The sequence below is a fragment of the Poecilia mexicana genome, unplaced genomic scaffold (assembly GCF_051168715.1).
Source record: "Poecilia mexicana isolate PSO_F unplaced genomic scaffold, ASM5116871v1 scaffold_18, whole genome shotgun sequence".
NCBI classification, from domain to species: domain Eukaryota; kingdom Metazoa; phylum Chordata; class Actinopteri; order Cyprinodontiformes; family Poeciliidae; genus Poecilia; species Poecilia mexicana.
In genome coordinates this window covers 6,497,925-6,522,973 of record NW_028263387.1, presented here as the reverse complement: position 1 = coordinate 6,522,973, position 25,049 = coordinate 6,497,925, and the positions used below count along the sequence as shown (strand labels likewise).

Here is a 25,049-nt window from a genome sequence, read left to right as displayed (position 1 = left end):
AGCTCTTTCGAAATAATGCTTACCTGATTAGATACAAGACATTTACCGTTGGTACATTTTGCAAAAGTAAAAATCCGAAGTTTATTTTGTGACACTTGGTTACCAGTAAACACACCCATCTCTTAGCAACAGATTAGAAACAAAAAATGTTATTGTTCAAAAAAAAAATTCTTCTGCTCTTTTGAAATACTACTTATTTTACATTAACAAGAAATGTGCAGTTGGTGAATTTTGCTGATATGTTGTTTTTTTGTTGTCATTAGTGGTAAATATATTACAAAACACACATTCAACACAAAAGTAAAAATCTCGATTTATACTTCTTGGCAGTTCGTTAGCAGAAAAAAAAAATTAATTGTATACCTTAAAATCAGTTTGTTGAAAAAAAAATATCAAGTTTTGTGCCAATATTTACAAGAAAATTGTCCAACTTTATTTCCTGCCTGTGGGTCCTTTTAAAGCTTTTGAAAACCTCTGCAACAGGCCTTTGATTGCATCCACACACAGAGCGAGCCTCTAATCAAATCCTGCTGAAATTCTCCGAAGTCGAAGAGCTGTGTGTGGGCGAAATGGAAGTGAAACTGGTGGGCAATATCTCGCTTCACAAAACAAACTCCTACCTGAATCCACTGCAGCTCTGTCACTCTCCCAGCCATTCACACGGAACGCGAAACTCCTGAACAGGTGGGCAAATGAGTCAGGTGGTTCTCAGAAACGCACAAACAAACCAAAACATCTATACAATACAGTACGTTCCATATTTATTATCATTATGAGTTGGATGTGAGTAGGGCACAAAGATTGTTTTTTAGCTATATTCCTATAGGACAGCAGAGCAGATGCGGTAATCACTTTATCATCGACGTCTAAACTGAGCGTTAAACTCTGGGTATAATCTACTTATGAAAAGTCTGTTTTCTCTAAGCAGTTCTGATTGTTACCATAACAACGGCATGTAGCAAGAAAAGATCTAACCTCGTTATGGGACCCCTCCTCCACAAGCCTTACCCTTAGGCCGTCTGATCAAGAGCAGCAGCAGAGCCCAGGCAAAGATTCTCTCTTTTCTGAAAAGCCCAAGTGCAAGAACATATTTTATTCTCACTGTGTGCCTCATTTGCGAGTTTGATGAAACATATCAGTTCCAAAACGTTAGGATGAAAACACTGGAAAATATGAAGAAAATTGAATTGGACAAATGCTGATTTTCAAACAAATGTTAGAGGAGAAGAAAATATCAATTTCTGTCTAGAAACCAAAATCAAAAAGGTCTACTCTAGTAAAAAACACTGAAATCAGCAGGAAATAAGATCAGTGCAGTATTCATTAACTTTAGTGAATCATTTAGGCCTAAGCTGCAACGCAAAGAGAAGTTCAGACACATTCATTAAACCATGAGAAGACATATGCAAGAGGGTTAGTGGTTGTGAAACCTGCTGACAGTTCTGAAAGTCAGTAGGCAGGTTAACATTCACTGGCATCAAACATTTTGAGAACTTTTAAAAAAATGCAGCCTTATAGAAAATCTGTCAAAAACAAAAAAAAAAATTGCAGGAACTTAATCTGAGTGATAAAAAATTGTGCCAGGTTTCATCAGCAGGTGGCAGTGTAGCTTGTGTCACGCACAGCTGAAGAAAAGCAGATCAAATTTAAATCGGAGAAGGAAAAAGAAAAGGAAAAAGTCAGCAAGCACAACTCTTTCAATTAAAGCCAAACTAGCTTAAGCAAGTCTCTGTCAAAATTCTTCTAAAATTTGATTTTAATTACTTTGTCTCTCACAGCTTCTTGAGGAAATTCTTACAACTTACTGCTATAGTAAATCTCAATAGTCTAGTTTTAAGAAATGGGGCAAAGTTTTAACAAATCCAAAATTGTGTTTTAATGAATCTGTGATCAGAGTAAAATATTCTAAAATATGTCAGACCAGTTGAAATATTTTTGCCCTGATGTCTGATCTATTGCAAAGTGCTCCTAACACCAAAACATCATTTAAATTTTTCCATTTCAAGAACAACTTCCTTTCAAGCTTAAAACACACATCTTCATATGAAAATTATAGCAAAAGTCCCACACCGCTGAAATATGACACCTCTCCATTCTTGTTTACGTTTTTGTGAAGAAGGAAGTTGTGCTCAATGTCTTCTTCAGAGGTTTTTGTGTTGTTTCCTTCAATAGTTCTTAGTGCAGCGCCACCACAGGTGAGGGGAGGAACGGGGTTTTTTTTCGCACCGCACACCAGCTGAAAATGTAACAAATGTTTAAAATTTCGTCCCCAATCAATCCCAGTGCCATATAATGCACTGAAAATATCTTTCAAACGTTACAAAAGCTCTTAGATCCCCCCCGTGCTCCAAAACTCAAACCAGACGAGTTTAAATTATTTTTTTTTGTTAAAATACAATCTAGTTTTATTGACAATTTATTGCCCCATGAAACACAAAAATGGATATATGTATACAATGTAAGAAATGCAAGCTTTAGGAAGAGCAATACAGCAGGATTGAAGACTAAACTAAATTCACAGTACTTAATAGAATACAGCACATGAAGATGAATAATAACAACCACTTCTCTTTTCTGGTGAGTTGGTCAAAATGTTTAAATATCATTCATAAGTAAAAAAAGAACAACGTAAAACAAATATAGCATACAGTACAGAGTAGTCAAAATGGCTTCTTACAAGTTTGCATTTCAGCTTGTAACAACTAGCGTGATTGATTGTCAACCTCAGTTTTTCTAAACAGCAATCATACGATAACATATGTAACATAAGCTTCATATTTATCATGTTGGCATTATGTGAATATGTGGATGTATATGAACTTATTGTACATTTTTTTTCTAAAGCTTCATTTGTTTTGAGGTCAGCTCATTTTTACTATGGATTGGTGTTTTAAATTAATCTTCAAAAAAGAAAAAGAAAAGATCCATGTAATCTGTTCATGAAAACCAACAGATGTTCAGTAGATTATACACAGCCAACTTGTGTCTGATCTCAGCTGCTATTGCTTTTTAAATTGGGTTGCACGCTATTTAGAGCCACAGGTCCCTGCACTAACAGAAGATACTCCTAAGAGGGGGGAGAATGGGAAGAGGTTGAGGGAGGGGGGTAGTGTCAGGGCCAAGGACACGACGAGACCGAAGCTCATTAACAGCACTCACAGCGCCGCAGGAGGAACAGAGGAATTGCATAGTGTAGCGGCATCGTCTTTCACATGTTTTCCTATGGAGTGTGTTGTTACCCTGTTTGAAGGTTCCTGAACCCCTTGGTGCCCCCCACCAACCTCCATGTTGCTCTTGCAGCTCATTACGACGGGGGCCACGAGATGAAAGGTCTATTTTTAAAAATGAGGGGGTGAGAAACTGAAACTTAGCGACTGTAAGCTCCTTGAAAAGATTTGGCCAAGAACGTGTTTAGCATCCTTCAATACAGCGCAATCTAAACAGAAATAATCATTGATATCAGTGCTAATTCTTCTTTAAAAAAAAAAAAAAGTAATAAAAAATAAGTATGCTATCGACTACATCATAAGACTGATGACATTTGTGCGATGTTTGGAAAAAAAAAACCCCAGAATGCTGTGTCATGTGGTGGCCCAGGGCAGCAGGAATGAGATTATGACGATGACGAGAGAGAGCGAGACGGGCAGCAGGAGCAGCAGCTTGACGGGGAGAGGTAGGGATGAGGGCCACAGGGAGGTCAGCTTGGAGCCTCGGGACCCATCCGAAGGACTCTTCTGCTTCTCCACGTTGGGCCCAGTGATGATGAGCGGTCTCACCTGCGAAACGCTCTCCTGAGGGATGAAAACAAGGCAAAGGACGGGGATCATTCTATTGCGTCTGGACGCACTTGCAGTTCCTCATTCAGTTAAAACCAGAGAAAAGTCTACGGATTTTTTCAGTTTTTTTGTTATGTTTTTAGAGACCAAGATATGTAGGCATCAAAACAAGTTCGAAAAATGTGAAGAGGAAGCGCATTCCTTAAAAAATGGTCGATAAAAGCAGCAAAATTAATAATCATTTCAAGGATTTTGCTGTAGAAAACTAAAACAACTCAGACTGTAGGTTTCATAGTAGAAGCCAGATCTAATGGGCATTTGTTGGTTCTGTTTGAGTTTTATTTATTTATAGCCTATAGAAAATTTAATGTAGGATTAACCAATTAATAATTGGATAGCAAAAAGGTGCTTAATATATATATATATATATATATATATATATATATATATATATATATATATATATATATATATATATATAGAATTTACAGAATTTGAACCAGGTGAAGCTAAAACTAAACTATTTGAGGAGTTCTGAGTGAAACAAAATTATAGCCAGAGATATTTTGAACTTAAATGCAACATGTACAGTTTTACCTCTAGTGGTCTTTTTTGAGTCTGTATACTGCAGCTAACAATCAATTTTTAAATTAGTTGACAATTATTTCAATAATCTATTAGTCATGAATAGTACAATTAATCATTTCAGTCCTACTTGCGACCATGGTATTGGCTTTGCTTTAAACATTGGGATGTAAATAGAAATATAAATATTACATCAGTTTCACTTTTTATGAGTGTAAGCTGCTGCAAAGTCAAGTTGAGTAAACTGAAGCCATGTCACATTTTCTTTCACAGACAGAGAATTTATGTAATAATAGCAAATATGTTGACTTTAATTTAGATGTTAGTGTGTGGATTTAATTAGAAACAAGCAGCAACCTTGCTACTATTTTAATTATTATTATATAGTATGTATTTAGATTTTATGGCTTTGAATTTAAGTGCTTTTGACATTTTTCCAAAACAAATTTGTCATTCAGTACCTGGCATTTATTCTGTCTAATAGCTTTTTGACTGTGGAATAACAGCTTATGAGGTGAAACAAAAATCTCCTGTCAAATCCCATCTGCGCTGACCGGACTGTAATAACAGGGTTAAACAAGAGAGAATCTAAATTGACTCTTTTACTGTCCAAATGTCTGACTCATTTTGCCCTGTGACCAAAAAATAAATAAATAAATAAAACACCAGATAAAATATGTAAATGAGATTTTTGGGAAGTGGGCGAGAGTAACAGCAAAGACAAGAGATAAGACAGATGCAAGGCAGGTTACAAATGCCTGGAGATTACATAATCAATATGGCACTTCATCATAAATACCTACATAAATACTTAAAAAATATATGTAATATAAAATATGATAAATAAACAAGCTCAGTTCACAATGTTTAGCTGGTAAACTATGAAAATGGTCAAATTCATCTTGATGTGGCTAAAGCTGGACTAGAACCAGTTCTTGTTTAGTTTGAACTGGCACAAAATTTGACTGTCCACTTGGGGAAACTCTTTTATGCCCTACTATCACAAATGTAAACACGGAGTTTTGCTAAACTTAACTGGGTCTTTAACTAGAACTGTTTGCTTTGATCAGATCAAATATTCAATTTTGCTGTAGCAAACACTCCAGGTTAATCTGCCAACAATCAAAAGATGAACGATACAAAAGCACACTGAGCACTCTGTTAAATCAGATGAGAGGTCTGATATGCTGTGAGCTAATTATTCATCAACTCTCAAATAACAGGACATTAAAAGAAAAAAACTGGCAAATTCTGCCTGTAGACTGAAAACAAGCCATCATTCGGTCTCTTAGTAGGACAATTGCCCAAACATGAGGCCAAATCAATACAGAAATGGTTCACCGAACACAAAATCAACTTTTTTCCAAGACTATCTTATCAGTTCTGGAAAAGAGCAGAAGGAAATCACAAGTGGGCTACCGCAAGGTTCAATCTTAGGACCCCTCCTATTTAATATCTACATGCTCTTCCCACTAGCTCAGGTTATAACAGGAAACAAGATTAGCTGCCATAACTATGCAGGTGATGCACAGCTCTACGTTACAATATCACCAGGTGACTCTGAACCCATTTAAGCACTAAACAGATTCTTAAAACAGATCAATCTGTGGATGTGCCGTAACTTTCTCCAGCTGATTAGAAACAAAACTGAAGTTATTATTGTTGGGCCTAGAGGAGGAAACTAGAATCAATGCACAGCTTCAGTTATTACAACTAGAAACTAGTAATCAGGCTCAAAATCCATCATCAAGTGGTGATGGACTCTCACTTGAACATTCAGAGCCACATATAAACAGTTACAAAGTCGGTCTTCTATCACCTGAAGAGCATTTCCAAGCTTAAAGGACTCATGTTGCAGCAAAAGTCGCACATATTGCTCAAGGATGTGCGACTTGAGCAATATTTGTTATCGGTTACTTTTAGAGAAAAGCATTGACTCATCAATGCTTTTCTCTAAATCAAAGTGTAAAAAACTTTGAACTTGACGAGAAGAGAGAGGACTCAGGATTCCAGACAATCCTGAGTTAAAGTATGGTAAACTATGCCTCCACCTACAGAGTATTTTATTTTAAATGAAACCAATCAGCTTGATGATTGTCCCTCTACCTCCAGGATGGTCCTGCTGTGTGCTCTGTCGGGACTGAGCCGCAGGTTCCAGCGATGGCTTTTGTGGCTCCGCCCTCCGTCGTCCTCACTCTCCGTGGTGTCCTGCCGCGCCACGCGAGGACGTTTGCGCCTGCGTGAGCTGATTCGCTGGAGAGAGCTGTGCTCCTGGATTCTGAACCAATTAGACTTAAGGTCAAAACATTATAAGGAAAAAAAAAAGTACAAGCCAAGCAAAACGTGGTGAAGAGGTCCCCCAGTAAAACCAACCTGCAGTCTGTGTCCTCTATGTCAGCATCTGCATCGCTTTCTCCCTGAGGGTCGGATAACACGCACTCCTCCTGCAGTGCAGAGGAACATTAAAATACATTACGTTCAAAATATGAGTCGTCGTTCAATACAAAAAAATAAAAAAAAAGATGGTGAATCACAGCCATTAGTTGTCACAAACAACCTGCGGTGGTGGCATGTGTCTAACCGCATGTGCTCATGTGTGACTTTTCATTATGTCACGGTTGTTAATATGCATGAGCCAGCTGATGCCTCCTTCGATAGCATGACCAATGAGCTCACCACTTATATAAATGTCATCCTATTTATATCCCAGCGGTATTGATCTCCTCTGGAACAGTTGAATGAACACCTCAAATTGTTGAATGACTTCTGCATAGAATTGTTGTATGAAAGGGAATTTCCTTTGAACCATTGACTAGAACATCTGGGGCCAGTTAAACCAACAGTGATCAAGTAGTCAGAGGTGGTCTGAACTGACTTTGGAAGGTTTATTTCTCACTAAACTGGTTCACTTAAGAATTGCTATTGTATAATTGCTATTACTATTTAACCAAACTTTTTAGATTTCTGTCTGGTAAAAAAAAAAGAAAGAAAAAAGATATTGACAAAATGTGAAAAATTTCAAGGATTCTGAATACTTTTCCAAGACAATGTAGATCTGACATGTTGGAACCTTCTAGAACTTTGCACAGTATAATAGAGAGAGCTCAGTGTATAGGGTGCTTTAGCTAACTGATGACACACACACACACCCACACGCACGCACACACATGCATATGATATATATTACCTCTGTGCCATATCCCTCAGAGTACCTGGTTAACATGACTCTGTTTTTTCCACAGTGTTCACACAGCAGAGTGCCCTGACAACAGAAAAGCAAGAAGATAGCCGAGAGTGACTGATCCTGAAAACACTTTGAGGAATAAAACACACACACACATCTACGCACACACACACAACATGACAGCTGTCAGCTCTGAGCTGCTACTGTAAAACGTACAGTAGAAAAACAGAAGCAGCAACAGAGACACAGAAGAGATCGGAAGGAGGCGAAAGGCGCGTGTTTACATGTAGAGGGACGCTCTGAGCGACGCGGTGCGGCGAAGTGCAGCGTTTTTCGCCGCGCGCCACAGACACTTAAGTGGGAAGCCTGAGCACTCACCAGCGTAGGCGCGTGTGCTTCTGAATAAAGTGTACAGGGACCGGCCTCGCACAGGCACACTATATCTACCTCTTCACAACTCGCCCCCATCTGAGACAGACAAAGACAGAGAGGATGAACTGGTGACTCTTTGATGCCTCTTACCCCCTTTTACTGCCTGCCAGCGGCAGATTAAGCAAACGCTGCACGAAGGAAGTTCTAAGATGTTGTTTCCCAAACTTTTTTTTTTTTTTGTGAATTATGCATCTCCTAATGGCTCTGTGATGTAACCTTTTCCACCTACATGTATTTTCAAGAGCTGAAAACCGGGCGCTGATTAGACTGCCTCTACCAGACGCTGGAAATCATGAATGCTTAAAAACCCGGGTAATTAAGCCGAGGAAGTAATTAACATCACATCCACTTATCATAAAAGACACTTCTTTGTAGATTACATAATAAAGTTGTTGTTTTTTTTTTGTTTTTTTTTGAGGGGATTGAATATTGACCTCAGAAATTATTACAATTTTAATCAAGCGTATCAGTTTGTAACTGCAGTGTTCTATAACGCAGGCATTTCAACAATATCAAGGAAATTGTTTTGGTAGTAAACGCTGCATAAACATTTGATTTAGAAAATTTTGCTTAAAGTTTTTAATAGGGCTGAAACGATTCCTCGAATGATTCGAGTACCTCGATTACTAAAATTCCTCGAGGAAAATTTACCTGCCTCGAAGCTTCGTTAATTTATGTTTTATTATTTAGCGCACCGTGTTCCGGCCGGGACTTCATTTGCGTTGCGCGGAGCTCTCACTTCCGCCTCTGAGTTGTTGACAAAAGCTAAGTCTCAGCGGCATAAAGTCCAATCTTCAAGATTGCCCCGTGGGGATTTTATTGATTGATGATAATGCCCAACTTTTTATCGTTTTTGGGGAACCAATAAGCATCCTTAAAATGACTGGGGGAATGCCTGGACTACGGCAGCATTTCTCCTCCGGGGCTGCTGGTTGAAAGCGAACGGCGGGAAGAGCGCTGAGGTGAGCGGATAGACTGAACAGGGCGGGCGGCTGAGTAGCTGATGCTTACCGTGTAAATGTAGCTTTACCGACGAACCGCACAATAAATTTCATATCCCGGTCTGAAGAAACGGGTGGCGGAGCGCATCGTACATGGCTGGTAGATGAGTTTCTGAGTGTGACCAGTGAAGGTGTCGTAAATATCCCGTATTGCTTCCCCCCGTGTTCGTCCCCCGGTCTAACGGTTCGTCAGTCCGCTGGTCTATTTCCTCCCCTCCACCCCATCTTACGTTCGTTCATTCGCCCTCTCCTCCCACTCCAGGCGGCATTTCCCGTATTTTCAAACCCAAAGCGTGACAGGTTAGGTGGCAAGGTGAGTTTAATTAATCTATTAAACTCACTGAAGATGAATACATAAACTAAAAGCTGGATTGTAGACATTTTTTATAAGCATATTTGTGAGCCTGCCTCTTTGTTATTAAATTCAGTATAATTTCAGATTTTTCTATAACTTTTCTTCTGGTTAACTTAGAAAGTGAGCTATTATTGTTACAGGTTAGTTTTCTAAACTACAAAAAAGCAACTGTTAGGGATGCTCAAATATGAAAAATTGGACTGATATTGATATCTGATAGTAACACCGGTATTATGCCAGATTTACCAATATTTCATTTTAGAATTTTTTTTTTTATCCGATTACTCGATTAATCGTAAGAATAATCGATAGATTACTCGATTACTAAAATATTCGTTTACAACAGCCCTAGTTTTTAATTAACTACTATTTTTGTCCATTAACACTGAGCAGAGAACAGGAAGGGTGATATGTTTATATGGGTTGTATTTAGGGGTGCACTGATCGATCGACCGACTGCCCCGATTTCCTTATTTTTGGGTGATTTGATATCAGCTGATACTTACATGTAAATTCAATTTTATCCACTAAGCTTATCTACTTCAGCAGATGTCTGAAAATCAACTATTATATCGATGAATGGCACACCTAAGCTGTTTTTTTTTTTGCAGAAAGGTTAACTTATGTTAAAAAGTTAGGCCTTGTAACTTTGCAGGAGCTAACATGCTAGCATTCTTGCTAGCCCAAATGTTAAAAGTTACATCGGTGGAGTTTAAGGCTTTAATGACAAACCGCTTAAGCTACATAGTTGAGAAAGTTTGTTTCCACAATCGGTTTGAACTTTTAAAAAATGTAACAGCATGTTATAGCTACTAAAGGCCAAGCACCAATATATTTTGAAGCCATAAAACCTATCAATATTAAAATTGCTTTCTTTCTTTCTTTTTTTGCATTGGGACAAGTTTTAAGTGCTACATCTATAAAGGAAATGCGAATGTGTTACTATGGAAGCAAAATAGTGACGAAGATGGATTTTTTTTGTTGCTGACTGAAAACAGTATATCAACTGGAAAGATGTAATTGCCCCAAAATTATGAAACAATTGAAAATCAGTTCATGTTAGAACTGAACCCTCAGTTCATGTTAGAGATAGCGTCAACAGACAAAAGCGTCAACCAAAGTCGTTGTTTGCGAGCATAAAGTTTACGGAGTAAAAACTGACTCTTTAACAACAATTTGTACTTTTTATGTGTTTTCTCTTAGTACAAACTTGACAACTACTGTCCACATTTGTGTTAAGTCAAAAACCTGTCTCAAAATTATTTTTCTGGATGTTTAGTTGCAATAACTACCTTTTTTTTCTCAGTTTGACTGTAGATGCTGTTTGATTAGGTGTTTATATTTTACTTTCATGACAGATGGTGTCCTCAGAATTTACTTTTTGGTAGCTCTTCTAAATTTGTACTTTTTATTTGAAGAAAAGTGAGACTTCCATAACATAACTGAATTAAAAGTGGGGTTACTTTAGGAGACAGCTTTTGGGAGGATGTTGTTGGAGCACACCTGTCAATATTAGAAAAATAGCGCTGGTCAGAACTGGAGTTGTTTTGAAATTACAATTTTCTTACAAATGATCATTTACTGCTGTGGTGGCATACAGACAGACTAGGTTTGTGGGTTTTAAATTACTGCAGGGGGTGACGGTTTACTATGTCTCCTAAGTACTGCTCACACAGTCCTTCCTTGTCCTGACTGAATAAGTTCAAATACAAAGCTTCACTTTATGAACTCATATTTGAGCTGGGAACTTTGCCAACACAATTGTTGGTTTATATGAATATTGTACTATAAATTAATGCCCGAGTTTGGCATTCCAAATGGAATGTCATCACTTAAGCATGGTTAAACATGATGTAAAATTAACTTTAAGCGTAAATAGTTTTTAAAATTTAGCAAAATGAAATGCATGCAATTTGTTACCTCAATTTTATGAATTAAATTTTAAGTTGGTTTAGGCGGTATGAAAGCTTGTTAGGTGTTTCAGCTGGCTCTATGACTTCTTTTCTATGTAATACAATGTCAAAATCCAGGTAATCCAAAAACAGGTTTTGCGCAATAGATAAATAAAAAAAAGATTTAGAGCCTTACCTCACAGTCATTTTCGGATGTCTCTCCAGAGGTAAACAGGCTGTGGGTGTCAGACTCCCTCCGCAGCATGACCTCTGACTGGGATCAAACACTCATGTGGACCTAGAGGGGGGAAACTATTATTTTCATTGACTTGACTTTGTTCTGAAAAGTATTTATGCTAACACTCTTTTCACTTGGAGGTTTCATTTATTTTTTCTGAGTGCTCTACTTTTTTTTTTTTTTTTTTTTTTTTAAGAATGATTCATTGATGGATTGCAAAAACAAACAGCATTGCAGTGGTGTAGAAGTGATGCTGTCTTTACGCAAACAGCGGGGTTTGTCATCACATCACATCACAGCACCTCTCTAGCATCTGCTCAGCACTGTCCGCACTCCCATTACGTAATAACCACAGAGCATCAATGTTATAGGTAGCCTGAGAACTTTTCACATAAAGTAAAAACGCGGACAACATAACAAGGGCGTTCTAATAATTAAAATCGAAAAATTCAAATATATAATTACTGAATAAGTATTCAATATTTCCGGTATTTCCCAACTCTAAGATATAACAAAATAAGAGCGGAGTAACCCATCTTACCCGAAAAGCATCGCAGGACACAGAATAAACCCATAAAAGGTCGGCTGAGTGTTTTGATTAGAGAACGAGCCGGCGCACGCGGCAGTGCGTGTCATTGTGGCGCGGAGAAGCCATGAGCTCGCGCTGTTCGCTTATGTTTGACATTGTGGCAAATCCTCTGCGTGATGTCAGCGCGAGCGATGACAGGCAGCTACAGTCAGAGAAGGCGCGCGCTCACTCACACAGTACACCAAGCACCGCGGGAGCGCGAGCCAGAGATTGGTGCGACTTCCGTTTAAACGTGGCTTTCAAAATAAGTTGAACTCGGTGAAATTAGAACGACCTGAAAACAATGACACGTGTACGTTTCTTCCTTTTTACAGCTTATTGCTATATCATAGTATATAATATGTAATAAATATATCACAAGAGTCTCTTCAAACTTATCTTCATCAAATATCAAATCCCCCTATTTATATCATGACATGTTGAGTTTAGTCATTCTGAGATTAATGGCTCTATATTCATTTGTCTTTATTTCTATATAGAGTAAATAAATCGTTTAAGAAACATGTTTTATTAATATTAAATCCATATTTTTGAAATATTTTTATTGTGAAATAATTCTCTGACTTCTTGAAGCTTTTGCTGGTAACTTGAGATCTGTGTTATATTCTTTATTATTCCAAATTATGAAGATATGGTTTAAAAAAAAAAGAGGTGCTTCTTGGGGCACCATGTTTGTTTCTTCTTTTACAGCAGTCTTTTAAAAAATACTCAACATAAAAATGTGCAATAAAATGCGATTTAAACACGTACCACACATATACCAGATCCTGAGATTATAGAAATTTTTGATCAACTTGTAATTGGTGTCATCTTGTTAGTCCTACCTTGTAGATGTTATTTTATCAGGTCGGTGAAAAAACACAGTGGTATGTAAAAAGGAAAATTCACGTATTTTATTCTCACATGTTGTTACATAACAGTTCACTAGCAATATATTCTGTAATACCAAAATAGATTGCTATATTTTTTGAAGGATCAGAAAAAAATCATTGTGGATCACAAACAAAGATACTATGACCAATTATAAGAAAAGAAGGCTAAAATACTGTTTGAAACAATTCTTTTAAAATTTATCGAAGACCTGCTTGAAGTGCTCTGTTGAAAATTGATGCTACTGTTTTACTCCCCTCACTGTGGATTTAATGTGTTTCTCACTCTGGAACATGCGACAGATAACTTTGATTAAACTGTGATTTCATCAAAGGAACAATGTATGTTTAGTGCATGCAAAAAGGAAATTGCTAAAGAAATTGTTTAACTTGTGTTATGAGACCAGGCAGAATCAATTTTTAATCACAGGGTTTATGAGTTTGCAGAGTGTTTTACATTATTGTGTATTGAGCATTATGTGACTTTATGGGTGTGTTTAGAAAACTGGTAAAAAACTGAGTGACGCTTGAATTGAGAGCAATATGCAGAGTGCACATGGATCTAATGGACTAAAGGTTTTTTCCATTTCACCTTCCATCCTGCTTACTGTGACAATGATAGATATAAACCTTTGTGTGTGAAAAGATGCATCTTTCAAATAGTCTTGGTTTAAGCTAAATAGTTGCTGGGAAAAAAAAAAACTTTGTGTTTTGATGCAAAAAACTTGAAATGGTGCATTCCCTCTACCTTTGCTTTGGAAAACATCTTAAAAGTGGTTCTGTGAGCCCTTAAATCATCTATTCCAAAGAAAGGCGCAAACCTACTGGACATGGAATTGCAGGTCACTGCTGCCACATCTCATTGTTGCATTGAATATGCGCTGCGAGGCAATGTGGTACACTGGTATGTTATTGTCTTTGAGGAAAATGAGACGTTTACTTGAAGTAAAACGGTGCACAGTTTAAGTGTTGAGTCGTGCGAGCACGTCTGGACGGTTACTGTGGAGACACGTAAAGTTTTCAAGACGACAACAATGGCGTCGTGATAAAAAAAAATTAAAATGAGACCAGGCTTGAGTTTTAGAAAACTACATTTAAACGTGTTGGAAGAGCGTCCCATTTCAAGCTGACGAAATCAAAGTTCAGTTTTTTGACCCTGACATCTTAAAAACCCTCAAACGTGCAGCAATTACATGTGATTTTTGTCTTGATCTTTATCTTGGCGCTTAGAGTCGACCTACAGTCGGTTCAGTAGCCATGTAGGGACCCGCAATAGAGGAAGAGGGGGAGAAAAAAAAAGAGTTGCAAGCATTTATTTAAACAGCCACTACCGCACAGAGACACACACCGAGACACAGAACATCCTCACATCCCGAAAATTGCTTTTTCCCACAGAAAACGTGTCCCTTTCTGTAAGGGCGCCGCATCGTCCCCACAACTCTGCAGCTGCACTTATCGGGTCTGGTAACTGGAGCCTTGCCAAAACAAGTCTGCTGTTTATTTGTGAGCAAAAGCCGTCTTTGGGAGGCTGAAGAAGTAAAACTTTAGACACTCCCAAGACAAGCAGCGAATATGTATATTTGGGAGTAGACTTTAAAATGCAGTGTTGATAAATACATGCCTAAACGATATTAAGTCTTGCAAATGGAGCTCATTTTGACTGAATTCTCCCATGAGTCCTGCTGCCGCCAGCAGACAGCAGGGCTACTGAGTGAGATAAAGTGTAATTAGGGGAGACCTAATGGCCGAGGGAGGGATCCTCATTAAGGTTGCATGTGGACCATGCAAAAGACCCTTGGGGACAAACCAAATACTGTTTTAGAGACCTTTCTAGTATCTGGCAGTAGTCCTTAAGTCTTTTCACATTTTGCCTCACAAACTTTAAGTATTTTATTAATATTTAAGGTGATAGACAAACACCGAGAAGTTCCTTTGTTTCTACAAATAGAATCAGAAAAGTGTGGCATCTATTTGAATTCAGTCGCCTTGTCAAAATACTTTGCATAGCCATCATTTCGTCGATAGAAATGCAACTATAAGAGGTCACAAGCCAGTGATTCCTTGTACCAGACCCAAGTCTTTAAAATGCACAGGGTGGTTTCAGGAAGGGAAATCCAACATAAAGCCTAAACCAGATCAAATACGTGACTCACAAACATCAATTCTGTAGTGGATTGGTTGAGGCCGGGGTCAATAACACCCTCCAACATCGGCATTGTTAGCATCTACTGCAGTGAGACTCCATCTGATAGGCAAAATGAACTATTTATGTGAATTTATGACATGTAGAATGTAATACTCATAATATTATGCACACTGACGATGCATTGGAACCCCTGTACTTCGATCTTTTATACCAGTAACTAGCTTCCCCGCAGTGTTTTGCATGGTCTCATCTGACTAGAAGTTGTTTGCACTGTCCTTTACCTGGCTTTGTTTCAAAACAAGTAACTAGTACTGATGTGACAATAGCATTGCACTGCTTTCAAGAGAATATTTCCTGCATATTTGGAGCAATCCTGCTCATAAAAAGTTCACCGCCCTACTTAAAAAAAACTTATGTAAGAACAATATGTCTTCATAAAACTGACAGAGGAAATTGCTTGAAAGCAAGATGAGCTCTTCTGTGTGTGTGTTAACTAAAGAGGACGGAAGTAACAGATCTAAAGGAGGAGATAAAGAGGCTTGTATATACACTATGATACCAACACAAACAGGAGATTTGGCCTCGATAAGGAAATGAAGGAAAAGGGCGCAGCTCAAATAAACCATAACCGATGCACCAGTGCATCCCTCGCCCTCCTCGCTCTCCAACTGAAACTCTCGCCAGCCGTTGCTTCTGGACACACACGGGGAGATGAAAGTCAGAGGGCAGCTGCAGAGGCATTTCTGAAAGAGCAGCAGGGAAAGGCATTCCGTGAATTTTCTCATCAGAGTTGGGATCAGGACTTAAACACAGCCCATCAAGGCTCACAAGAATTCTCTGAGGTTGCAGAGCTCAGCTGCAAAAGAACAACAGCGGACGTTTAGATCAGACGCTTCGAATTTGAGGGAACAAACACGACACCCGAGGCAATTACAGGTTATGGTGGAGTGAGGATCGGCCAGAGGTGGCTCAGAAATTGGGATTCTGGGCGTGGGAGCTTTGCGCTCCTGTGGTGGACAAGTGAGGCAGAGCATCCACAGATGTTCAGATGGAGATTTAGTGTCTGTGAGGTGGAGGCTGACTGTGCAGTGAAAAGAGAAAGTACAGGAAAAGCAAGGAGTTCTGTTTCTATGAGGAATGACGGGAACGAAAGACAAGGTCTGGTAGATCCTCAACGGGACTTTTGCTCATTTTCAGGATGAAGAAGAGGTATGCCTTTTGGAGTCAGCTGAGGAAAAAGTAACTTTTTTAACACATTCATTTCTTAAAGAGACCAATGAAGGAATCGGATCAAATCAAGGACTTGACCTGGGATTTTGACCAATCCTGGGACTCGATCATTAAACCAGCTGCATGCCTTTGCCTCAACTCCTTGGATTTCTCTGACCTCTTCGATGAAGACGACAGTGAAGAGGACGAGCAGCTCCTTACATCACCACCAAGTCAACACCTGTCTGTGGCACCTCCTCCGCCACCTCTTCCACCGCCTCTTCCTCCACCTCCCGCTTTACCTTCACCATGTAAAGGTGCAGGAATTAAGAGCCACACCTTAAAGCTTCACTGGAGGGAACTCCAGAACCTGACCCCGCTTCCCAGGATGACACGCTTTGGGAAGCAGACTATATGGGCCGGGCTGGAGCCAGTGCAGTTGGACACGAACCGTCTGGAGTATTTGTTTGAGTCTAAGGCCACCAGCACCAGTTTTAAGGTGGTTTCTGGGCGGCAGGTGAGAATGATAAAAAAAATAAAAAATTACCTTGAAACCAGGACTTCTGTCCATTTCTAAGTGTTTTATGAAAAGACAAAATGGCAAAGTGTGTTACTGTCAACTATAGCGATCTGCTTATGTCAGTCCCAACAGCTGATTTAGTAAGTCTCTATGTGTGTTGAGGGTTGGATGTAGCAGTAGCCAAGTTTCCATTACAAATGTGCACAAAAACATGTGAACACTCAACTAATGTCAAAAATCCACAATTTTGTGTTTCCTCCATATTTGTTGAAACTGTCACCATATTGTGACAGCTTTATATGAGACAGACAATCTGTGAAAAGAATGGACGACTTGTGATTTCTGAAGTCAGCTGATCAATAACAATGGTTTGTAGTCATTGGCAGCTACAAAGTAGGTAAGTTTAGTGAAAATCCCATCAAAATCAAAAAGCAGTCATGACAGTAATCTTTCAATCATTACTTTTTCTGTTAAATTCAGTGTAAACCATACACTGGCTCAAAGCCTGAGTCTTTCAGCCTGCATTCAATTTGTGGCAGGCGTATAAGTGAATGATTTTAAAATCAATGCAGCAAAATGGTAATGTTTGAAGATTCATCACCAGGTACATTTATTCTCCAATGTTCAGATTTTTTTGTACTCTTTGAATTTAGGTCAAAACATTATTGTTGTTTTTAGGAAACGTTAGTTCAAATCTATGGAAGCCCGTTTATTCCACTTTGATGAAAACAATAAATAAATGTGTATCTCACAATTATGACTTAGGTATCTCGTTATGAGATACCCTTTAGTTGTAGGTCATAATTATTAGATAGTATTTCATTCTTATGAGAACTTATAATGATGAGAAACTAATTATGAGATAGTCATGTCATACTTACTAGAGTCAAGTTGTTTTTTTTTAAAATAGTGGCAGAAATTGGTATGAATATCCTTTGAAGAATTTATATGATTTATAAAATGATGCAAACATCCAAATATATCTAATTATAAATTATAAGGCAACAAAATCTGTGTCACAATCAAAAGGCAGGGAAAAAAAACATATTGCATCATAACAGTGTGCTGCCTGTTTCTCTTCAACAGAAGCAGTCGACTATTTCAGTGCTGGGCATGAAGCGCAGTAACATCATAACCATCGCCCTGAGCAGCCTGCCTCCACCTCGCCTCCTCCCTCCTGCTATCTACAGCATGGACAGCAGCGTACTGGACAGAGAGGACATTCAGGTACACCGACCCTCTGTATCTGACCTTTAAACTTTTGTTCTGACACAGCGTTTACGTTGCTATCTCCAGCACGGGTTTGAACTGTTTTCACATTTCCTCTATAACAGCGACTTGAAGCTCTGACTTGAAGCTCTCCAGCACGGGTTTGAACTGTTTTCACATTTCCTCTATAACAGCGACTTGAAGCTCTGATCCCAACAGAGGAAGAGCTTTCTCTGATCAACGAAGCCAAAGCCCAGAACCCCCACGCTCCCCTGGCCCAGGCTGAACTGTGTCTGCTCACCCTGGGGGAAATACCTCACCTGAGTACGAGACTTCAGCTCTGGACCTTCGCTCTGGACTACGACTCCTTAGAGAAGGTAGACAGAAACAACACCTGTCATGACTGTCACCTTGACTGATCTCAGAATGGTTTGCAAATGTAGCTCTGCTGCTTCTTCTAATGTCCAAAGCCTAAAAAAAAAAAAACACAGCCTGCTGGCTCATCTACAGTACCATTAAAAACCACATGTCCGTATTTGGTTATTTTCACATTTCAACCACAAAATTCGATGTGTTTTAGATATGGACCAGCAGAAGAAAAGAAAAAAAAACATACACACACAACTTAAAAAAGAAGTGTCATGCTCAATTTAAAACCCAGTAAAAGAGCTACAAGTAATCTAATTGATAAGTTAACGCTCAACAGCTAAAGCAACAGGTTGTTGCTGACAACTTATTGACTTGTTGAGAGCAACAAATTGTTACTAACTGCAAATAGATCTTATTTGTCATTGGAAATGCTTATGCTTTGCCCTGGATAGAGGGCTGCTTTCTTTTTAGGTTTTGTATTAAAAAAACAACTTGCATGCAAATTAGCGACCAACAAGTTTCTAACTCTAAACCCCCAAATTACTAATTCACTTGCTTGCTAGCAAGCTGCTGATGGCAACTAACAACATATTCCAGCAACATGTTCTGGTCAGATGGTTTCCTCTGACCGGAACATCTTGTCACACCACGTGTCGTTGTTGTGGGGAAAATCTTGTACAGAGCACAACTCCTAAAGCCAACCAGCACTGACTGAAATTCTTGCCACATTTTTCAGTTGTGAAACTTTTTCAAAACTGATACACTACGTTGTGTAAGTCTATATAAAATCCTTGGCTGTAACAACTAAAGAGTGTGAGTACTTCTGCAAGGCACAGTGTGCTCTTTAGTTCCCACAATGCCCTCTATATGTGTGTCCATCCATTATGTAGGAAATCGCTGAGCCTCTGTTCCACCTAAAGCTGGCCATGGAACAGCTGGCCGCCAGCCAGACCTTCAGGTGCATCCTAGCGACCGTGTTAGCCATCGGTAACTTTCTCAACGGCTGTAAGGTGAGGGACCGCAATTATTAGTTTAATTTTTTATTCCTGCTTAATTTCATTCATGCTTGACAACAGATTTCATTTCCCCAAGGCCCGTGGCTTTGAGCTGAGCTACCTTGGAAAGCTGTCCCAGGTGAGGGATACGCACACGCGCCAGCCGCTGCTGCACCACGTCTGCGTGCTCCTGCTGCAGCTCTACCCACAATCCTCTGACCTCTACTCTGACATCACCGCCGTCACTAAAGCCGGCAAGGTGCATACTGTGAGAAGTCACTACAAAAAAACAAAAGGCAGACAAAGTCACATGTGGTGCTAAAAAGGTGTCCCTCATCTCCGCAGTGTGACTACTCTCTAGTCCAGTCCAACTTTGCACAGCTAGAGGCCATGTGCAAAGCATCCTGGGAGCAGTTGAAGGTTCTGGAAAAGGCTGAGGAAAAGAGGAAAGGAGGAAAAGGAGATAAGCGGAAAGGGAAAGACTTGGAGATGTTCGCTCCAGAGGGTTCGCTTCGTCACAAACTACCCAAGATCCTGAAGGAGTGCGAGGAGCGGCTGAAGGTCCTGAGAGCCGTTCACCGTCGGGTTATCAACAGGCACGCTGCACACGTTCACCACACACCAAACTTTGAACGGCTTCACCCGTGATTTAGAACTTATCGTTTTTCCTGCCGATTGTCTTTCCTTCTTCAAGGTTCCACTCGTTCGTCATGTTCCTGGGTTACTCCCGAGCCATGGTGCGAGACACCAGAGCAGAGGACTTCTGCAGGACCATCAGCAACTTCTCGCTGGAGTACAGGGCCATGAGGCAGGCCATCCTTCTGCAGAGGGAGCGGGAGAAGGAGCGGCAGAAGATCGGAGGTGAAAGCCCGGAGCCCAGCACGCCTGTGGGCAGGAGGAAAGGTCAGCTAACTCCAGCGTCACAGGTTGGTGTTTCAAACACTCCCAAACCAAACCATTCAACACATTTACCTGTTAAAGGGACAATTTGGCAGAAAGGGGAAAAAAACGCAACATGTGGGTGCAGAGGGAAATTAACCCAGAGTCATGTGAAATGCGTATAATCTTTGAACAGCACCTCTCTTCCGAAAGATCTGAATAAACTACTTTTGATCTTCCGTGCAGGAAAGTGATGAACAAAGCCGCCTGGAGGAAGTGCTGAGAACGCCGGAGTCTGTTCCGGGGAGGGATGGGACTTTACCACGAAGCCGCCGACGGATGGCTGACATAAAAGGTCTTTCACACATTATTTGTTTTTTTTTACTCTTACTTTGATCAGTTTTTCTACTTAATTTAAAGTGAGTTTACTATATGATTTGTTGACTTGAGTGCTCATTTGTTTCCATTTCAGATTCGTTTTCAAGAAAACTGAAGGCATGACCTTGCTGATGTTCCCTTCTAGTCACTGGAGAAAGTTATTTATGATGTTGCCGTTACACTGAAATGTTGATCTCTTATATTCCCATATTTTACAGCCGGTGCATTTTGCAGCAGAGCCTTTGTCGAATACATGGGAAACTTTGAGTTGAGGATGAATTTTGTAATTTGCATGAGTCAAACTATTGTTATTGTTGTTTTTATAAACAGCTAAATTGAAGTTAGACAAAAAAAAATATCCTTATGAAAAAACTGATGCTAATAGTTTTGATTTCAATCCATTTTTGACTATCAAGCTAAAGCAACAGCTAGAACCAGATGTTTACATAGACACATATTTTTCTCACGGTCTGGCACTTAATGCAATAAACTTTTTCTGTTTTCAGTCAAAAATATCACAAGCATTGTGTAACAGTAAAAATGTGCATTTGCATAATATCTAAATTAGCATTTTGTGGTCATAAATTGCTGTTGTTTGTAAAAAAAAAAAACAGATTTTTTTTAAAAGTATGTGTGTTTAGAGAAATAAAATAAAATGATTTACAAAAGGAGCAATATTTGTGTTGAATCTGAGCTTTAAAGCATAAATAAAACTTAAAAATTAAAATGCTCAGCTGTATTATAAATAATAAATTTAAATTTCACAGTATTTAGCAACTGCAGTCACCTGTAATGGTTTATTTAAACCCCAATCAATTTTATGGTAGAAACAGGCAAATCTTATCTGCAAATGTCTTGAGTAGCTAGCAGTCTTCAAAAAATACAAAAATTATAAATTCAAATTTTGTAACCATGGCCAAGTTTAATATTGTTATTTTGTGGAAACTACAATTAGTCAGTTTTTAAGAATCTAAAAATTGAGACGAATAATTACAAGAATGAAAGCTAAACTGTTTCTAAGTCAAACTGACAAAAATTACAGTTTTTGGCCTTCGTATTGAGTTTTAGTCTTAAATATTCCTGACGTTAATCGTCTTTTGTTTAAGTTTTTAGCTTAAACTTTCTCACGCCGTCATTTGAGTCGAGCGACAGCGGTTTACAGATATCTCTGTTGACTGACACATCTGTCCAGTTCAGCAGCCAATCTGTGATAGACTTTCCCAGAAGTGGGAAGTCGAGAGATCCAATCAGAAGCCAGGAATACAAACAGGGGGCGGGGCCTGCTCTGCTCACAGTGTGTGAGTCGACGCCATTTTGTGTCACCCGGTTTCAAGGTGCTGCTTACATTCAGTGAGCAGAACAGTAAGCGGATAACCCATCTCCCGAGTAAAACAAGCTTTCAGTTGTTCTCATTTTTAGTATTAAGGTACTGGTGAGTATTTTTAACGAGAGATTTTTCGCACCTTTTTCATTTTTTTCTAAATTTTGAAGCGTCTTTGGGATTTTTTTTAAATGTTATTTTTGTTTTTATTGCAATTTTTCCTGGCTGGTTTTCCCGAGACTGTGTTGACTGGCTGGCAGGCTGGCTGACTGTTATGGCGTACATTTTGTGACGGCAGTAAAAACAGCTCATAAACTAGTTTGCTGTAACATTCACCTCGGTGTCTTTGCTCTGTTTTTCTATTTTAAACCTCCATTTTTCAGGCATGTTGTGTTCTCTTGTCGTGTATCTGACTGTTGGCTCGTTTTCATGGAGAGAAATGTGGAGGATTGTTCCAGGATGATCTGGACTGCTTTTTTTTTTTAACCGTCTTGTTCAATCTCTGGAATAAAAAGATGTTTTTTTATGTTGCTTTTTCATCAGCCAGCAAAAACCTGGTTTACATTTCTTGACGTAGTGTTTTTCAATTTTCTTTGTAGTGATTGCTGAGGCTTTATGTTTTCCTGCAGAGGAGTGATGTCATTTTTCAGGCATTTTTCAAGGACAACATTTGAACATTTTGCACAGTCAACAAGTTGGAGTTTTCTTTGCATAGGTGCCACATATTTTGTTCCTTTTTGGCAATATTGGTATATTTAATAAAGCTTTTTAACCCAAAAAGGGAAAGGTACTATTACAGGAGAGGTGTTGAAGGGAGCTTGTGGAGTACAATTTTGATTGCCCAGTTTGTTTTTGAGCATATGACAATAAAGTTATTTCTATTTTGAGGTGTGCAGATGTTATGACCTGAGGGCTCACTAAGCTCCAATAGGGCTCAGGGTCTAAATAGCTCTGATACGGTGATACCTTGCTGCTTATTTGCAAATTCAGTTTGCTTATCTGTGTGAGTGTGACAATAAACAAGGTGGTTTAGCAGGCAAATCAACACTTTCCCCCCAAGCAATTGCATTTTCTTTTGCTTTTGCATATTTATGCAAAGTTTCACCAGCAACAGAGGCACTTGTGTGTTTTTCCTATTTTTCCCCCTATATTTTTATTATTTAATTATTTGAACTTTAAAGTGTTCTTTATTTAGTCCAAAACAATGCAATTAGAGACAATGGGTAAAAAAAAGAATACATTAGCTGGTTTGTAGTTATTCCAATGGATTATATAAGTGGAATAACTGGTCATAAATACATAAACATGAGTTATTCCTCATATTATACTTGACATTAAAAATATTTAAGAAGATTTCATCTACAGAACTAGCTGCTCTATTAAATATTTGGAAGGCATTCACTAATATGTAGATTTAGGACTCTGTTAATATTGGTGTAATGGCCGGTAACCAGCAGTTAATTGCCTGTACAGTTTGCCAATATAGTCTATAAAATACAGTTGTATGACAGCTCAGTAATTTGATGACCATTAATCTCATAATTAATTAAAATATTTGAACAATAAAAATAGTTTATTGTATAGTAAGCCATAGTTTGTAAGACCCTACGAAATAGGTTGTAGTTGGTATGAAATGGAGGTAAGGAATGTAACGGCTTATGTTCATGATGAAGGTATGGTATGAATTGGCCAACCGACCCACAGGGCCACCTAGGGAATTTTCAGACATTTTATTGTGTAGTGTCAAATAAGGAAGATGTCAGCACTAACTGATGTCTGTCCAGTCTTTAATCAATCAATTTATTTGTATATCACATTTCAGGAACGAGGCAGATCAAAGTGCTTTACATCATGAAAACATAAACACGTCATACTGTCAACAGTTCTGAAAACTAGTGATAGACATTGCGTTTTGTCAAGTGCCATTGTTAAAATCATCAATACACATCAAATATATTGATCAATGTTCCATTTTTTATGGTTTAAAGCAACTCATAGTACTTACTAATCAATCAACCAGGTTTATTTGCATTGCATATTTCAGCAATAAGGCTTTATATAAGGCAAAGTGCTTTACAATATGTGACTTTTAATATGGCTTAAAATGATAGTACCACTTTAATGAAGAACTATGCAACCAAAAACAACACTGGTTTTAAAATATGTTTTTGTATTTAACATAATAGTTCATTTATGTATTGCATACCGGGTGTTAGTCACTTCACTCCTTTCTTATTTGGTACTTTTGGCCGTTTCATACCCAACTTTTTCAGGAACCAAAAGAAGTTGTCTGTCACGGGCCATTTTCTACCACCTTCAATTAATACCTACTGAACCTTATGAATATTTTGAACTCCCTTTAACAAGCCATGATGTAAAGTCATTTGCTGAGATCTGATCTTCTAATAGTCTTATGGGTTTTTTGGGGGTACAAAGTGGAAGAAAGGTGGGACCAGATGTCTATGTGGGGCTCTATTACCTCGTTTCCACTGAGTGGCACAGCACTGGTCAGTGCAGTTCTGTACACCACCATATGGGTCGGTGTATTAAACTGCCATTTGAACTGTCACTGTTCAGTTGAGGTTAAACCCAAACGCTCAACATTGTGTCATACTAGTGTGACAACGAACATGACGCAGTAGTATGGCTCATGCTTGTAGCCATCAGTGACAACCAATGGACTATGATGTGTAACAGCTGTAGTACCACTCCAACCATACCATATCACTTTCCTATGGACCTACAACTGAGAGGGTGTGTCGCAGAGGTCCATTGAAATCACTTTTACAATGGAAACAGACCAAACAGTGTGAGGAACTGCACTGACCCGTAAGCATACCGCATCCCTCTGACGGGAATTCATCTGTACTCTGTGGCTGCTCAAGCCACCGAGGATGAGCCATGCTCGCTGCAGCAGCTTTCATAGTTCAAGCACCAACACTATATACATACAGACACAGAAAACTGAGTTCTTATATGGATTGGATGCCCAAGTTTCAGATAATAAAATAATATAAGGCAGTTAAATATTCTTTTTTTACTGGCCATACTTTCCATTTATTGTGTAATTTGGTCATTTTAGAGCTCAACTGTGGGCCATAA

At 38.8% G+C, this 25,049-nt stretch overlaps 3 protein-coding genes across 7 annotated transcripts in view; 2 read left to right on the top strand and 1 right to left on the bottom strand.

Annotated features, from left to right (window-relative positions):
• Positions 1–2,374: 2,374 nt before the first annotated feature.
• LOC106905283 (uncharacterized) lies at positions 2,375–12,215 on the bottom strand. 4 transcript variants are annotated; one of them, XM_014969995.2, is made up of 7 exons: positions 12,005–12,215; positions 11,422–11,523; positions 7,924–8,013; positions 7,549–7,623; positions 6,735–6,805; positions 6,468–6,639; positions 2,375–3,791 (listed from the first exon to the last, which is right to left on the bottom strand). In XM_014969995.2, exons 2-7 carry the CDS (start codon positions 11,488–11,490, stop codon positions 3,582–3,584), a joined length of 687 nt encoding a protein of 228 aa, XP_014825481.1. In that variant the 5' UTR covers positions 11,491–11,523; positions 12,005–12,215; the 3' UTR covers positions 2,375–3,581. The 4 variants fall into 4 exon arrangements, with proteins under 4 accessions (XP_014825481.1, XP_087872024.1, XP_014825482.1 ...); XM_088015898.1 differs by lacking the exon at positions 7,549–7,623; XM_014969996.2 differs by lacking the exon at positions 7,924–8,013.
• Positions 12,216–15,699: 3,484 nt separating this feature from the next.
• Positions 15,700–21,297, top strand: LOC106905278 (FH1/FH2 domain-containing protein 1). The gene is made up of 9 exons (XM_088015846.1): positions 15,700–16,793; positions 17,883–18,023; positions 18,200–18,382; positions 19,265–19,384; positions 19,467–19,628; positions 19,715–19,965; positions 20,064–20,295; positions 20,495–20,603; positions 20,721–21,297. The coding sequence occupies exons 1-9, from the start codon at positions 16,344–16,346 to the stop codon at positions 20,747–20,749; spliced, it is 1,677 nt and encodes a 558-aa protein (XP_087871972.1). The 5' UTR covers positions 15,700–16,343; the 3' UTR covers positions 20,750–21,297.
• A 186-nt stretch (positions 21,298–21,483) lies between these two features.
• Positions 21,484–25,049, top strand: part of hnrnpcb (heterogeneous nuclear ribonucleoprotein C b) — a 12,725-nt gene continuing 9,159 nt past the window's right edge. The window contains exon 1 of one of the 2 annotated variants that reach the window (XM_088015847.1): positions 21,484–22,052. The gene's annotated coding sequence lies outside the window, so the exon portion shown is untranslated. Of the gene's footprint in view, positions 22,059–25,049 lie in introns of both variants that reach the window. The other variant, XM_014969991.2, reaches the window with a different exon arrangement.

What these genes read in the sequence shown, in the direction of transcription:
- LOC106905278 (XM_088015846.1), top strand. Translation starts at nt 16,344, where the DNA reads ATGAAGGAATCGGATCAAATCAAGGACTTGACCTGGGATTTTGACCAA. An exon ending in ACTTTCTCAACGGCTGTAAG is followed by an intron (nt 19,385 to 19,466) that starts GTGAGGGACCGC and finishes CATTTCCCCAAG; the next exon opens with GCCCGTGGCTTTGAGCTGAG. An exon ending in AGCTAACTCCAGCGTCACAG is followed by an intron (nt 20,296 to 20,494) that starts GTTGGTGTTTCA and finishes TCTTCCGTGCAG; the next exon opens with GAAAGTGATGAACAAAGCCG.
- LOC106905283 (XM_014969995.2), bottom strand. Translation starts at nt 11,490, where the DNA reads ATGCTGCGGAGGGAGTCTGACACCCACAGCCTGTTTACCTCTGGAGAG. An exon ending in AAGCACACGCGCCTACGCTG is followed by an intron (nt 7,624 to 7,923) that starts GTGAGTGCTCAG and finishes TTCTGTTGTCAG; the next exon opens with GGCACTCTGCTGTGTGAACA. An exon ending in CTGAGGGATATGGCACAGAG is followed by an intron (nt 6,806 to 7,548) that starts GTAATATATATC and finishes TCTGCACTGCAG; the next exon opens with GAGGAGTGCGTGTTATCCGA.